The sequence below is a fragment of the Patella vulgata genome, chromosome 8, assembly GCF_932274485.2.
Source record: "Patella vulgata chromosome 8, xgPatVulg1.2, whole genome shotgun sequence".
In the NCBI taxonomy this organism is placed as follows: Eukaryota; Metazoa; Mollusca; class Gastropoda; family Patellidae; genus Patella; species Patella vulgata.
The window spans coordinates 31,092,170-31,107,490 of record NC_065886.2 but is presented as its reverse complement, the minus strand read 5'-3'; the positions used below and the strand labels follow the sequence as shown (position 1 = coordinate 31,107,490).

At 35.8% G+C, this 15,321-nt stretch overlaps 1 protein-coding gene across 1 annotated transcript in view; it reads left to right on the top strand.

Annotated features, from left to right (window-relative positions):
• Positions 1 to 4,136: 4,136 nt before the first annotated feature.
• Positions 4,137 to 15,321, top strand: part of LOC126830464 (transcriptional regulator ATRX) — a gene marked incomplete at its 5' end in the record, with an annotated part of 34,319 nt that continues 23,134 nt past the window's right edge. Inside the window, 6 exons of the mRNA XM_050560852.1 lie at positions 4,137 to 4,154; positions 4,992 to 5,181; positions 6,923 to 7,099; positions 11,823 to 12,380; positions 14,411 to 14,508; positions 14,829 to 14,937. Coding sequence (XP_050416809.1) covers positions 4,137 to 4,154; positions 4,992 to 5,181; positions 6,923 to 7,099; positions 11,823 to 12,380; positions 14,411 to 14,508; positions 14,829 to 14,937 — 1,150 coding nt within the window. The remainder of the gene's footprint in view (positions 4,155 to 4,991; positions 5,182 to 6,922; positions 7,100 to 11,822; positions 12,381 to 14,410; positions 14,509 to 14,828; positions 14,938 to 15,321) is intronic.

Here is a 15,321-nt window from a genome sequence, read left to right as displayed (position 1 = left end):
ATTTTTTTAATTGTTATTAAAAATTAATGATATGCAAAATTATGCAAATTAGATGACGTCATGAATAAATTATGCTAATGAGGTCCAAAACGAGGTCAATCACGTGACCAATTTATTAGCAGACTTGGCGGCCATATTCTGAATAAGGTCGTACAACGATGGGAATTTATTATCGTTATTAGGCTGATTCAAGATAGGACATATTTGAAGTCGATTCCTTTCGTCGGTTGAATCTACGGTGAGTCGCTAGTTCTTTACAGAAAAGAAAAAAACCCAAACTTCTTCCAAACTTGATCGATCTTTTGTCATTTTCCTAAGTGTGAATCAATTTTCGCGAATACGATGTGATAACCAAAAGTGCAACTAAGGTGTATGAGAAAAAAACCGCGAATTTCTGTCATAATTTTAATGAAAGTGTAGCGACCAGAAAGACTGTATTTTGCTAGTGATATGAAGTCAACCCTCTTTGCATCTGAGACATCTTGATAGATTTTACTGCTAAAAGTATCATTGTTTGCTTTACAATATTTTCGGCAAAATGTTTTATGGCTTCACCACGCATGCGTTGATGGCGGAAGTGACGCATGGGAAACCGAAAGTAGCTTTATACAGTAAAAAAATCCCAACATCTCATAGTCATACTTTGGTATACTATTGATCAAATCTGCGCATGAAATAACTGGTCTAATATATTATTTAATAATTAGGCAATATAACACCTTCTGAAAATAGCACATTGTTAAGTAAATCATAATTCTTTTGACTTTTATCTGAAGATATTAAAATAATGATGTATATGATTCATAGCGGTTGGCTCCACTACTGTTTTGAATGTCCTGCCAATTCTTCGATTCTTACCTGGAGATATGTTCAAGTGTAAGAGAACAATTCGTAATGTTGCGACCGTTGAGAAAAAGTTGATTGAATCATCTATCAATGAATTATGATGAGAACAACCCCAATGATTATATTAGTAGTTATTATGTATTGATATTGATATTTGTAAATTCGTTCGCACTTTACCTCACTGACCATTGGCAGTTTTCCATGACTGGCATTCTTTGATGTCTTGTTATTCAAGTCTACACCGGTAGTATTCTCCTGTAGAATATGTTTAGCATCGTTCATTGAGTCACTTCATTACCAATGTGCCAATTTACACAAAAAGTCCAAATTGTATGGCAGTTTTTGGTGTCTTGTTATTCCAGTCTACACCGGTATTATTTTCCTGTAGGATATATTTAGCCTCGTTCATCGAGTCACTTCATTACCAATGTGCCAATTTTAAAATTTTCATGTTGTCTTAAATATTGGATATCAGAAGCCCATCTTTTCAAGGTAAGATAACATCAATGTTGAGATTTAAATTGACCAATAAGCAGTGTGAAAGACTGTGGAGGATATTGAGTGAGAGACTTTAATTTACCAGTCAACAGTTGAACCAAATTTCTAATACTCTCAAATAATGTGTATTTTTATTTTTCAGAAAAATGCTTATTAATTGAATTTGATTACCTGAGTTTAAATATCATCACAATGTCGGTAAGATTTGTTTTATTTATAAGACAATGTTTATTTTATTGCTGTTAAAAAGGCTCCGTGCCAATTCCATCGACCTATGCTGCTCAGGAGAAGCTAATTGTAGGCCGTTTTGGAATTTCCAGAGTCCACAATGGCTGCTTTATATAAATGAGTATATTGGGGAATACTAACCTTAACCCTTTTTAGAGGGGTAAAAGGTAAATTGGATCCAAGTTCAGTATACTGGATCCAATTTAACTTTTTACCCCTCTATAAAGGGTTAAGGTTGGTATTCCCCAAAGTACTAATTTATACAAAGTGGCCGCTGTGGACTCTGGAAATTCCTGAACTTCCCCAACCGGCCTACAATTAGCATCTCCTATGCTGCTTGCTATGTAACAGGATGGTAATTTGTGTCTGACATTGTCTGTAACTCGTGCCTTGTGTCCAGGCTTGCTCAACAATAGTTTGGTGATTTGAAAAAATTACTAGCGAATAAAGTAGTGATTAGTTGATGGTGTAATCTTTTGTCTTGAATTTGATAAAGATATTGTAATATGAAAAATAAACGCAACAATTCCTATAGAAAACTGTCATTAATAACCTTTCAAATTCTTTCAGAGCACTAAAGAAGAGTCTGCCTCGTAAGTATCATTTCTCTAAATGATTTCATAGTCTAATTAAGGAGTGATATTGTAATGTTCAACAATTTCTTTTAAGCTATATTTACATTTCAGGGCCCTCTCTGGCAGCTCACCAGTTCCCCAATGGCAAAAAATCCCTTTTGCTAAAATTCTGCCAACAAATTTTTATTTTCGTGGAGTAGAGAGTAAGGATGCAGTGATACATCCAAAGGATTCATGATTGCAATTATCACAATAAAAGAAATGTTATTTAGACACATAACTTGTACATACATGTAGCATAGTTGCCGACTGGATAATCAATGGTCAACCGCAATTGGAGTTGGTTTCTATGGTGACTAGAAACTGTTCACACAAGATGTTTTATTATCCTACTATCATTTTGACGAGAATTCAGCCGAAAATAATACAAAATATATTACAAACTTGATTCTCCCAAATCATAATTGCAGTTATTTTTTTAATCAGATATATCGTGATACAGCCATTATTGAGAAAGAAGGTGATTGTTTAATCATTTGACGCAATAATTGCATTATTTTTTGGGCTAACATGCTTGATATTTGGTGAATACTTAGCCCATTTTACTTGAAGTTTGGCTAAGGAAACCTTTTTTCCAGAGCGGACATTAACCTTCATAGCGTTGTATCATAAGATCTGTCAATGAGTCAACTGTATCAGGAGTAGAGTAGCCTGTCCAACCTCATGGGTTTTCCCCGGGTCCTCCGGTTTCCCCCTTCTGATAAAGACCCCTATGCGCAAACAAATTATTGAAAACAAATTTAACCATATGTTAGTCCTGAGCGTGAGTCGAGTGGTCGTTAACCCTCTCCCTCTCTCTGTTTCATTTCTGTATATTTGCAGTAAAAAAACACCATGGAAAATTAAATTTACAAATTCCAAGAAAAAATCAAAAGATGAGAGTGATGTTAGTGAGTCAGAAGAAGAAGAAGAAAAAGTTAAACAAATAAAAGATAAAAAGCGTAAAACAGGTAATACAGATGATTTAATCCTTTCTTTTAAATATACTGAGACACAATGAAGTTTCATCACTTTTATAAATGGATGATTGTAAATTTCATAAGAGAGTTACACTTTAATCTTGCAATTCTCAATGTAGAAATATCAGATAACAATGATAACAGACAAAAATGATATTTTCACAATTGATGAAATGCAAAACAGATCAATTCTATCAAGCACCATTTAAAGTAGCTAAGTCTCTAACTCAGTATCATCCAAAGTCTTCAACATTGAAAACACGAATTATTTGTCAATTTAAATCAACATTGATGTTGTGATCTTACCGGGAAAAGATGGGCTTCCGATATCTAATGTTTAAGACAAAATAAACATTTTACTATTGGTACACGAATCGTGTACCATAATGCGAAACGTTTCGGCACCAGGTGTAACAAAGGACTCGAAGAACGAGGCAGACATATTCCAAAAGTCATGTCAAACGGTGACCCATATTCTTATCCAAAGATAAATACTATCGGTATAGACTGGGATAACCAGATGTGAGAGATGGTCATTCGATTGAGATTTCTGACGTATTTCGCCGAACATAACTGATTTGAAATTAGAGTAAAAACAGAAACAATTGAATGTAAATCAGTTTATATACATTCATAACACATTATTATATGCGTTGCGACCCATTTGTGTGAATTTCTAGATCCCAAATATTAGCGATTTAGCTCCTTTAAAGTAAATTGGACTGTTCAAGTCTATATTGGCTATATATATCCAGTGTGGTGATTGTAATGGTGTTTGTATATATTTCTAGGTCAAGCATCAGATCCCCTGGCGATAGTGAACTGTACTGCTTGCGCTCGACAGATTAACCCAGCCAGAGACTCAGTGCTACGTAAACACCCCGATCTCTCTGTTCTAATATGTAAGGTAAAGATAACATCCTGATCTCTCTGTTCTAATATGTAAGGTATAAATAACATCCTGATCCTCTCTGTTCTAATATGTAAGGTAAAAATAACAGTTGACTAAATTTCTTTTGCATGATTAAGAATAAGGATACACGGTTTCCCTTTGTTAGAAGTGCAGGACAGAGGGCCTGGCAAGAAAGGGTCTAGTCGCTCTGATGGGGCGAAAATGGATGTCTCATGTACAACTTTAAAGAACCCTTGGCAGTTGGAATAGAACTATGAGCAGGTGGAAACCTTGATGTCCAGGCAAAATTTCCCTCATACCACATGTAATGGCATATGCTCGTGTTCATTAGCCAGGTCGGTGCAGAACCGTCATCTATCTATATAATGATGATGAAATTGGGTTTAACGTCCTACTGTTCTGCTCCAACTAGGCTAATGAAGGCGGTCTATCTATATAGATAAGATCAAAGATGTGTGTGTGTGTGTTTAAGGCCATCAAATTTGGGCCCCTGGCAAACTGGGTTTTGGCCACGGGCAAAAAATGATTCATCACTTCTCCCCACCCTCACATATGTGGTATCAAATTAACCAGAATGACCCTGAGAATGTTCCCCGGTTGTACGTGACAAGGAGTAGGGTCGCCTGTCCAACCTCGTGGGTTTTCTCCGGGTCCTCTGGTTTCCTCCCACTGCTAAAGACCCCTATGCGCAAGCGAATTATTGAAATAAAATTAAACCATATGTTAGTCCCAAAATGACCTAGTTTGTGTCGAATGGACGTTAAACCCCATTTCTCTCTCTCTCTCTCCCTGAGAATGTTTTAGGCTACCGAATTTGTGCCCCGGTCTGATTACGTCCCGAGCGAAGTCGGGTATCATGCTAGTTTGTATATAACAATAAATGGAAAGTACAGAGAGCAATAATTATTTCAGAAATGTTGGAGTTTTTACCACAGTGGTGAAGTAACGAAAGACGAGGATGGTTTAGATGAACAATGTCGATGGTGTGGAGAAGGAGGAAAGCTGATTGGCTGTGATTATTGTCATAATGTCTTCTGTAAATCTTGTATATTGCGAAATTTTGGTCGCTCCGAATTATCTGTTATTTTAGATGATAGCGATGGTGAGTTGATCGGGTGGTAATCTTTTCCCGTTTGATGTGAGAGTGGGGTGGCTTTAAAACATCAGGTCTGTCATTGAGTCAAGAGGCGTGGGTTTCGATACCCAGGTTGTTGGTAACAAGGACTAGGGTCACTTGCCAACCTCATGGTTTTTCTCTTGGTCCTTCAGTTTCCTCCCACTGCTAAAGACCCCAATACATGTTAGTCCCGAAATGACATTGTGTCAAGTTGACGTTAAACTCCATATCTGTCTGTCTCTCTCTCTATTTTATGCTAGAAGTATTGAAGCAGTCCCTTCAGGAGTATTTACAGATGGCATGGAGTAAAGTTAGCCAATAATCTTCAATCATATTTGATACATTCAGCTTATAGTATAAGTAGGGGACCACGGTTGTTCAGCGGGTAAGATGTTGGCTCGCTAACCTGGAGGTCGCATGTTCAATCTCTGCGTTGGCCGAGAAAATTCAACGTGATATTAAGGCATGGTTCTTCCTTGTCAGTGGTGCAGGACAGAGGGCCTAGCAAGGGTCAACGTAAAGCGTTTGGATGGGACTAAAAATCTAGGTCCCTTACACAGATTCGCATTCATGTAAGAGATCCCTTGACAATTGAATTCAATATGAGGGTAGGCCGTAGTGCCGCTGTCTTGGCAAAATTTCCCTCATAGTACACTGTATGGCTTGTGCCTGTCTTCATTAACTCAGTCGTAGTAGGACGTTAAACCCCATTTCATTTCATTGTATTTCCAAGTAAAAGTTTCTGACAATGATTGTCAAGTTTTGGAAGTAGAAGTACACACAAACCTGGATATAAGGCACCTGTCACAGACACTGTCTTGTATTTGTCAGGCACTATTCCTCTGCTGTCTGTCTTTTTGTCAGAAACTGAGATCCAACGTACACCTTGGCATGTACCTAAAAGAACTCTTCGCTGTTGGAATTCAGTGGTGAGAAATCTGAGGCTCATATCGGATGGTATGGCGTATGCCCGTCTTCATTAACTCGGAGAGAGCAGAAAGAGAGAGCGTTTGACAACTAATTTCTTGGAAACGCTTTAGGGGGGTTGTGTGGCCGAATGGTTAGCATGTGCGCGCTCTATCATAAGGTCTGTCATTGAGTCAACTGGCATGGTTTCGATGCCCCAGATGTACGTGACAAAAAGTAGGTTCGTCTGTCCAACTTCGTGGGTTTTCTCTGGGTCCTTCCGGTTTCCTCCCACTGCTAAAGACCCCTACACGCAAGCAAATTATTGAAATAAAATTGAACCATGTGTTAGTCCTGAAATGACCTAGTTTGTTTGAGTGGACGTTAAACCCCATTTCTCTCTCTCTCTCTCTCTCTCTCTCTTTAGTGAGTAAGATGTTGGCTCACAAAAATCCATTGTCATTTTCTCACATTGTTCTTCCTTTGTGGACAGATGGCCTGGCAAGGAACAATAGTCATTCAAAAGGGCCACAAATGAGGTCCTGTGTACACATTGGCGTGCATGTAGAAGATCCCTTGGCAAAATTCGATTTAAGATAAGAGTAGGCTGTAGTGCTGCTGTCTGTGCAAAAAAAAATTCGGGGCGCACAGCATTGTGTGTTTATCATCATTAGTCTGTTAGGTGCATTAGTCCCGAAATGACCTAGTTTGTGTCGAGTGGACCTTAAACCCCATTTCTCTCGCTCTCTCTCTCTCTGTTAGGTGCAGAAAAGTAGGACGGATATTAATTCCCGTTTCATTTCATTATTCTTTATTTCAGACTGTGCTAAATGGAAGTGCTATGTTTGTGACAAAGACAAACTCAAGCCATTGGTCAATCATTGTGACGAGCTGTTCAAAAAGGTAGCAGAAGACAGGAAATCCAGGGAGGCAGCAGCAACAAGAGATCAGAAGAAAAGTAACGGGGTCGAGAAAAAGTCAACATCAGCTAATAATGGTAACGAGTTAGAATTTAAAATAAATCCTTCACATATCACAGAAACCGTCACTAGATTAACCTTGACTACAGACTGTTTTCAGAGCGTTTTAAACGCAGTTTCGTTAAATCTTAAACATGAAAATGAGGATTCTGAGGCATCTTCTTCATCGGTGGATATGGAGACCAAATTACGTAACGCAAAAACTTTAGCAAGGGGAATGAAATCCTATCTGAAATCGCTACATGAAATAACAAAGCCCCAAAATAAATCACATTCACAATCAAAAAAAAAAAAATCTAAAATTAAACAATCGAAGGTTAATTTAAGTGATGTTTCGGATAATTCAGATGTGAGTGGTGACTCAAAATTTTCAAAATCATCAGTAAGTAAATTAACTGTTAAATCCAGTAAAACGAATGTGAGTTTGTTGTCCAGTGATGAGGAGTCGAAGACTATAAAGGAGAAAAATAGACCTAAAATAGCAACTGGTGATAACGTTTCCGATGATGAGGGGTCTTCGGTTAAAAAGAAAACTAAAACACCAACGGATGTTTCCGATGATGATGTGTCGTCAATCAAAAAGAAAAGTAAAACATCAACTGATGACAACAAGACCTCAATTAAGACTAAAACTTCAACCAGTGATATGGTTTCTGATTATGTTGAGCCCTTAATTAACAAGAAATCTAAATCATTGATTGATAAAAGAGTTTCCAATGATGACAAGCCCTCAAATGAAACATCAATCTGTGATAACATTTCCGGTGATGAGGAGTCCTTTATTAGAAATAGAACGTCGACCGATTGTGATGAGCCCTTAATAAAAAAGAAAAGTAAATCATCGATTGATGATAATGTTTACGATGACGAGGAACCTTCAGTTAAAAAAAAATCAACCAGCAATCCTGACTCTGTAAATAAATATAAAACAGATATGTCCAAAAAGTGTTCAAAAGAGAAAACATCTAGGGAAGAATTCAGTGATGTTTCAATGGAAGATGATACCGAAATGGACAGAAAACATTCTATGAAAAAATCGCGGAATAAATCAGTTAATAAAAAACTGACTAATGAGATGGAAGATGAAGACCAAGAAGGAAAAGAGTCTGACTTGGATGAAAAAGTTGACAAAAGTAATGACATTGAATTATATTTAAAAACCCAGGAAAGTGATGATGATGATGACGATGACGATGATGATGTTATTAGAATGGGAGGTGATGCGAAAGAACGAAAAAGGAAACGTAGAATAGACGATTCTTCAGATTCGAGTGTGAAAATGTCAAAAAAGAAACAAAAATCCAAAGATATAGAAAAATCAGATAGTAATGAAAATAAAAAACAGAAATCTAATTTCAAAGGTGAAGAGAATTTAGACCCGTCCCCAGAGAAAAAAAAAGATTTTCACATCTCAGACATTTCTTCTGACGATGAAAAAGGTATCACGGAAAATTCAAAGTTAGACACAAAAAATAATGACCGTGCGCTATCTGATAACGATGAAGAAAATAAAGCAGCTCAGTTGGATCTGTTGAAAGAATTAGAAGACGAACTTTGTTTAGAAAAAGATAAAATGTCCGATAGTGCGAGTGAAACAGATTTAAAAGGAAGTGACATGGACTTCTCGTTATTTGATAGAGGTGTGGCTACAGAAGCTTCAAGCGATGACAATAATGACATGGCAAACCTTTCTCCGGAAGAGATTCAAAAAGATGACGATACAGATTCTAGTCTCGCAGATGCCAAAACTAAAAATAAAACAGAAAAGCCAAGTCCTGACAAGAAATTAAAATCAAAATCCACAGATAAACCAAAAGGGAAAAAAGTTGAAAAATTAAAAACAAAGAAGACAGGTGAAAAATATGAGGAAATAGCCGAAACGAGTAAAGGTTATAATGGTTACTATAACGATGATGACATATCAAGTTCGGATCTTATCATGAGCTCAAGTTCGAGTGATGATTTTATCCCGGAGAAATCCAGAAAACGGGTTCGAGTAACTAAGAAAGGTACATGATAGTACTTTGCTGCTTTAATGTATTACATGTACATGAATCTTTATCTCTTGCCTTCGAAAAAAATCTTTCATTTTTATCCTGCCCGTAATTTTTTAACTTTAATCAAGACCTTTCATTTTTATTCCACTCATGTTTTTTTTTTTAACTTTAATCAAGATCTTTAGTTTCCATCCTGCTCATATTTTAAAACTTCTATTGTATTTGAGTAACAGCCAGAATGTTCCTGATCTATAATGCTATGTGCCCAGTAGTTGCAACAGGATTTTCCAGTGGCTTTGTGAACCCTTTTATAAGCCAATGTGTAGTTGTTTAGTGGCCTTGTTTCAAACATTCCTTTTGAATACACAATTTGTATATGAATTAAATCCATAGGATAGTAGGGCAGCAGACAATCTGATTAAAATACAGGTCTATATTTCATTTCGTTTTAGTCGACGAAAGTTAATATCCGAATGACTTTAGATTTATACACAGTGTTTAAGGGCTTGAGACAAAGAAGCCTATTGCTTTTCAACTATGTCCACTAATTACTGCCAGAGTTATGGCCCTTGACCTCATTGAAAAGTCTTGTGGACGCTCTAGAGTCTACAGTTAACATGAAGATCTGATCGGGTGTAGTAGAAGGTCGTGTCGGAGGTCATACGAGCGGCTTTTGCCTCTATGAGGTCAAACATTTGATTAACAAATCAGTGTTGATGTTTCTAGTGGGTTACCCACAGTTCTCTGCACCTCACAGCAACAATTTGCTGTAACTATCATTGCATTGGCTAATCCCTAACATCATCCAAAATCGCGGGTTATATAACAACTCTTCCAGATCCTAGTGTAGTAAAGACAAGTAAAACAAAATTTTGAACTATAAAAAACGAAACGCAATAGGATCTGTATTTTAATCAGATTGCGCAACTAACTGTTTTGATTTTTTTAAAATCTCGTCTGAAGCTTTAGTTCAGATAAATCGGCTTTTAGAGGCACAAAGGCCATTGGAATACAATCACTGGTTTATTATAAAATTAATAATTCTCAATTTATACAGCACAAAAATACTTTATAGCAGTTTCTATTGTGCTTTTGAAGATTGAACAAATCTATTCATGAATAAGCCTGGTTGAAAAGATGAGTTTTAAGCTGAGATTGAAACCTTCAATCGTTGATCTTAAGTTTCTAGTGGGAGAATATCTTTTATGTATTATTATGTATTCTGGAGCTTTATTATGCATACTTTGAGAAATTTCGACAAATATTGTGCTTCAAAAAATATAGAACACTTTTTCAGAATGTCATGCTAGATGTATAATGAACCTTTGATGGTATTCCAGATATAAATAGACCTTGATTCTTTCATGTGCTGAGCCACTATATTATACCTCAAGAGGATTAAAATCAGCTTTTATTTCATTTTGGAGGGTTGAATGGCCGAATGGTTAGCACGTGCGCATTGTATCATAAGATCTGTTGTACGTGACAAGGTGTAGGGTCGTCTGTCCAACCTCGTGGGTTTCCTCTGGTTAACGTGCAAGCAAATTATTGAAATAAAATTGAACCATATGTTAGTCCCAAAGTGACCTAGTTTGTGTCAAGTAGAGTTAAACCTCATTTCTCTCTCTTATTTCATTTGTTCTTTCCCTTTACTCTAATTTGTGTTTCATTTGTTATTGTGTCAGCGGGTAGTCATTCTTTTTAGTTACCGGGGTATTGATTTATTTTTTTCAAGTGCAAATCTTGAGGAATTTTGAAGATAGTCAAAACAATTTTGAAACCAAAATTTATTGATTTGTAATGCGTGAATCTGTTTATTTTATTATTGTTGTCCAGGTTTGAAATAACAGAAGGAGTTGATGAATTCTAACAAAGATATGAAAATAGATAGCAAAATGTATATTTTTAATAATCCAATAAATGGAAAGTCTGTGCAAGCATATGGTTGTAACAGCTTTTGGAATTTACTTGTTAGTATCAATATTTTAAAAATTTGCTGAATGCTTGCAAATTTTGGTCAATAAAATAATGGATGTGTCATCAGGCCTTCTGTATTTCACTTTTTAAAGCCTCCAATTTACTTGAAAACAAAATCCAGGGATTATTGACTTGTAACATCCCTTAAATGACATATAGTTCTCACAATTATAAATTTGTTATCAGGAAGATCTGGTTCTTTAAATTATAAATTTAATATTTTGAAGATCTAGTTCTCCAAATTATAAATCTGTTGTTTTGGAAGAACTAGTTATCACAATTATGAATTCGTTATTTGAAAGAACTAGTTTTCAAAATTATCAATTTGTAATTTGGAAGGAACTAGTTCTCAAGATTATAAACTTGTTATTTTGAAGAACTTGTTCTCTAAATTATAAATTTTGTGTTTGGAAGAAACTGATTCTCTAATTTGATATTTGGAAGGAACTAATTGTCAAGATTATTTTCATGTGATGTGGTATCAATCAGGCTAATGAAGCGAGTTCATTAAGCATAACTTCTCTTTGAAATATATTTAATCCACTGACTGGCAAAGGGATAACCCCATACATTTAATCATATTTTTTTTTGCTGATGGGGAAGTCCGTATTTGAATCACAGGATGAAATAAAATATGAAAATCTATCTGAAATCTGATATAAAAAAAAATGTCAACCTTGAGAGGTAGTTTCTTTATGAATTGTAATTGATCGTTTAGAGTTATAAGTGAATTCAGCATTTCAGAATCTGTTTCTTTATTTTTCAGTGAAAGCAGGCAAGAAATCAAAGACCAATTCTGGTTCCGAATCAGAGTCGGATTCTGATTTTGATTATAAAAAATCCAAGAAAGATCTGAGAAAAGACCTACAAGCAGAGAAGGAAGCTAAGAAGAATGCCAAGGAGCGAAGGAAAGCAAAAGAGGAGGCAGATGATGATTCCGATAGTGACAAATCTCAAAAGGACAAAAGGGGGAAGAAAAAAGCTGCTGAGTCAGATAGTGAGGATTCTCAGAAGTCAAGAAAGGGAAAGGAAAATGGAAAAGATGCCAAACAGAGTAAGAAAAAAGGTGACGAATCTGAAAGTGAAGATTCTGATCTTACGGAAAACGGCAAGAAATTTGCTAGAAACGGCAAAGATAAGAAAAAGAGTGATTTGGATGATAGTGATGATTTAGACAAAGAAATAGATAGATTAGAAAAAGGAAATGAAACATTAGAGAAGAAGGCGAAGAAAAAGAAAAAAGAGGAAGAGAAGGATGACAAAAAGAAAGACAAATCTAATAAGGAAAATGGCAAAAAATCAAAAGAAAAATCCAAATCTAAAGGTTAGTTAACTCTATATTGCCTTACTTATGTTTTATTCCTTTCCCTTCTTTCAAAGGACACCACATGGTGCATCAACACAGTCTTTTGATTTAGCAAGCACTTAAGATGTACCAGAAATTTTTTGAAACGGGAAAAAAATATAGATATACGCATATTTAATAGAGCTTGTGTTTTACAACTACTCTATTTTACATGTACTAATGCGTCTTGTAGTTCTGATGATGGACCATCAGTACAAGTAAAATATAAATTATAACTATAGCACCATCACCTGAACTACTTGAGTCATCAGTACATGTGAAAACAAGCTATATCACTATCATCAGAATTACAAAAGTCATCAGTATGGTACATGTTATAATTACAGCACTATTATCAGAACAACCAGTCATCAGTAGTTGTAAAACACAAGCTCTATTAAATAGGCACCTGTCACTGACAATGTCACTTTATTGTTATGCATAGATTCAGGCTTTATCAGGCACTAAACCTCTGGTGCCTGTCATTTTGTCTGGCACTGATTTGTCTTTTTTATTTATATTATTAATACATGTCCGGCACTAAGTTGAAAATGTCAGGTACTATTTCATTAGTGCCTGACATTTTGTCAGGTAAATGTAAAACCGTTATTTCCAGGCCTGATGATGGTGTTATAGTTATAGCTTGTTTTAACAAGTACTCATTACTCTATTAGTTCTGATGATGATGATACAGTTGTAGCTTGTTTTTATACGCCCACATTTTCATGTGGACGTATTATGCCGTTGCCCCTGTCCGTCCGTCCACAATTTGTTTGTGGACACTCTACAGGTCACAATTCTTATCCGATTTTGACGAAACTTGAAATATAGGTTTATCTCCAAAAGATCTCGTTTCCTTTCGATATTGGCATGTATCGGATCGAAACTTCATGGATTATGGCCCCTGTTGGTTACGAAAAATCACGTTTTTAGCTTGTGGACACTATAGAGTTCACAATTTTTATCCGATTTTGTTGAAACTTGAAATCTAAGTTGATAATCCAAAGATCTCGGTTCCTTTCGATATTCGCGCATATCGGACCGTAACTTCCTGAATTATGGCCCCTGATTGTACCAAAAATTGCGTTTTTAGCTTGTGGATCCTATAGAGGTCATAATTTTTATCCGATTTAAAAAAAAGTTCAAGTATATCACCGTTACACCCTAAGGATGGCTGAGTTCCAATTTCATGAAAATCGGCCCGAAATTGACAGACAAAATGGCCGCCGTTTGTTCTCAAATAGCGTAAAAATATGGTATATCAATGTTGTGGACACTATAGAGGTCGCAATTTTTATCCAATTTTGTTGAAACTTGAAATCTAAGTTGATAATCCAAAGATCTTGGTTCCTTTCGATATTCGTGCACATCGTACCGTAATTTTTTGAATTATGGCCCCTGATTGTACCAAAAATCGTGTTTTTAGCTTGTGGACCCTATAGAGGTCATAATTTTTATCCGATTTAAAAAAACGTATTATTATATCACCGTTACACCCCAAGGACGGCTGAGTTCGAATTTCGTGAAAATCGGCCCAAAATTGACAGACAAAATGGCCGCCGTTCGTTCTCAAATAGCGTAAAAATATGGTATATCAATGTTGTGGACACTATAGAGGTCACAATTTTTATCCGATTTTGTTGAAACTTGAATTGTTAGTTTATAACCCAAAGATCTCGGTTCCTTTCGATATTCACGCAAATTGAATTGTAATTTCCTGAATTATGGCCCTTGATTGTAGGAAAAATCACTTTCTTGTTAGCTTGTTCTTTATCCATCTCTCGAAAATGTGGGCGTATCCTGCCTGGCAGCCGCTGGTTACATGTACTGAGGATAGTGATATAGTTATGACTTTTTTTTTCAGACTCTTGTAGTTCTGATATTGTTATGACTTATGTAATATAGTTATAACTTCTATTTTACAGGTACTAATATCTCTTGTAGTTCTGAGGATGGTGATATAGTTATGACTTGTTTTATAGATACTGATTAGTCTAATATTTTTACAGGTACTGATGAGTCTAGTAGTTCTGATGATGGTAAAGCCGATCGAGATCAATCTGATGAAGATAGTGATGATGAAGTTACCATCAAAAATTGTCTACCGGTACGTCTAACTAAAATCCTAAAGCCTTCAAATCCATTTAAATCTCGGCTAGAGAGTTTATTATTGACTTGTTAAGTGAAGAAATGTTTGAATTATAATTTATATAACATTTGAAACCAAAAGAAAGGCCTGCAACGGGCAGATTTAGCTCTCGCCTTTTAATGCATTTTTAATTAATGGGTTATAGTGTGTCAAGCTAGCGGAGATTGCTAATAAGGGAGACAACTTGTGTACTTAAACATATGGTTCAGATCACAATGATATACAATATACCACAATATGAGTCATGACGTGTGAATATATTGATGATGATATTTTAGATCCCGAAGTTAGAAGAAAGTCAAGATGAGAATGAACAAGCCAAGAAAGATATATTAGCTGATTTAGATGATGATGATGATGAAAGTTCATCAGTTGACGAGGATTCCGGTATGTAATCAGTAATTAACAGAACACTGTTTCTGCAAGTTACCGTCGTCAGTATCAACCACACTGACATTTAGTAATGGAGAAATATCAACAGAAAACAATTTTATGTGGGAAAAAAATCAATGGTTCCATTATATCAACACAGAATTTGTGTATACCCTCATTAATAACAACCACAGTAACTGAGAAATATATTACTGTACAAGTTAATTCTATTAGCACGAAGGTTCGATAAGTATCCTGTCTCTTATCGGTATCAAGCACAATGACATTTAGTAACTTTGAGAAACACATTAACAGCATACAATTTTTATAGGAAGCGATCACTGGTGTGGGTCCGAGGGGAAACCTTTAGGATTTTTTTTAGCCTTGTTCTGAATACAG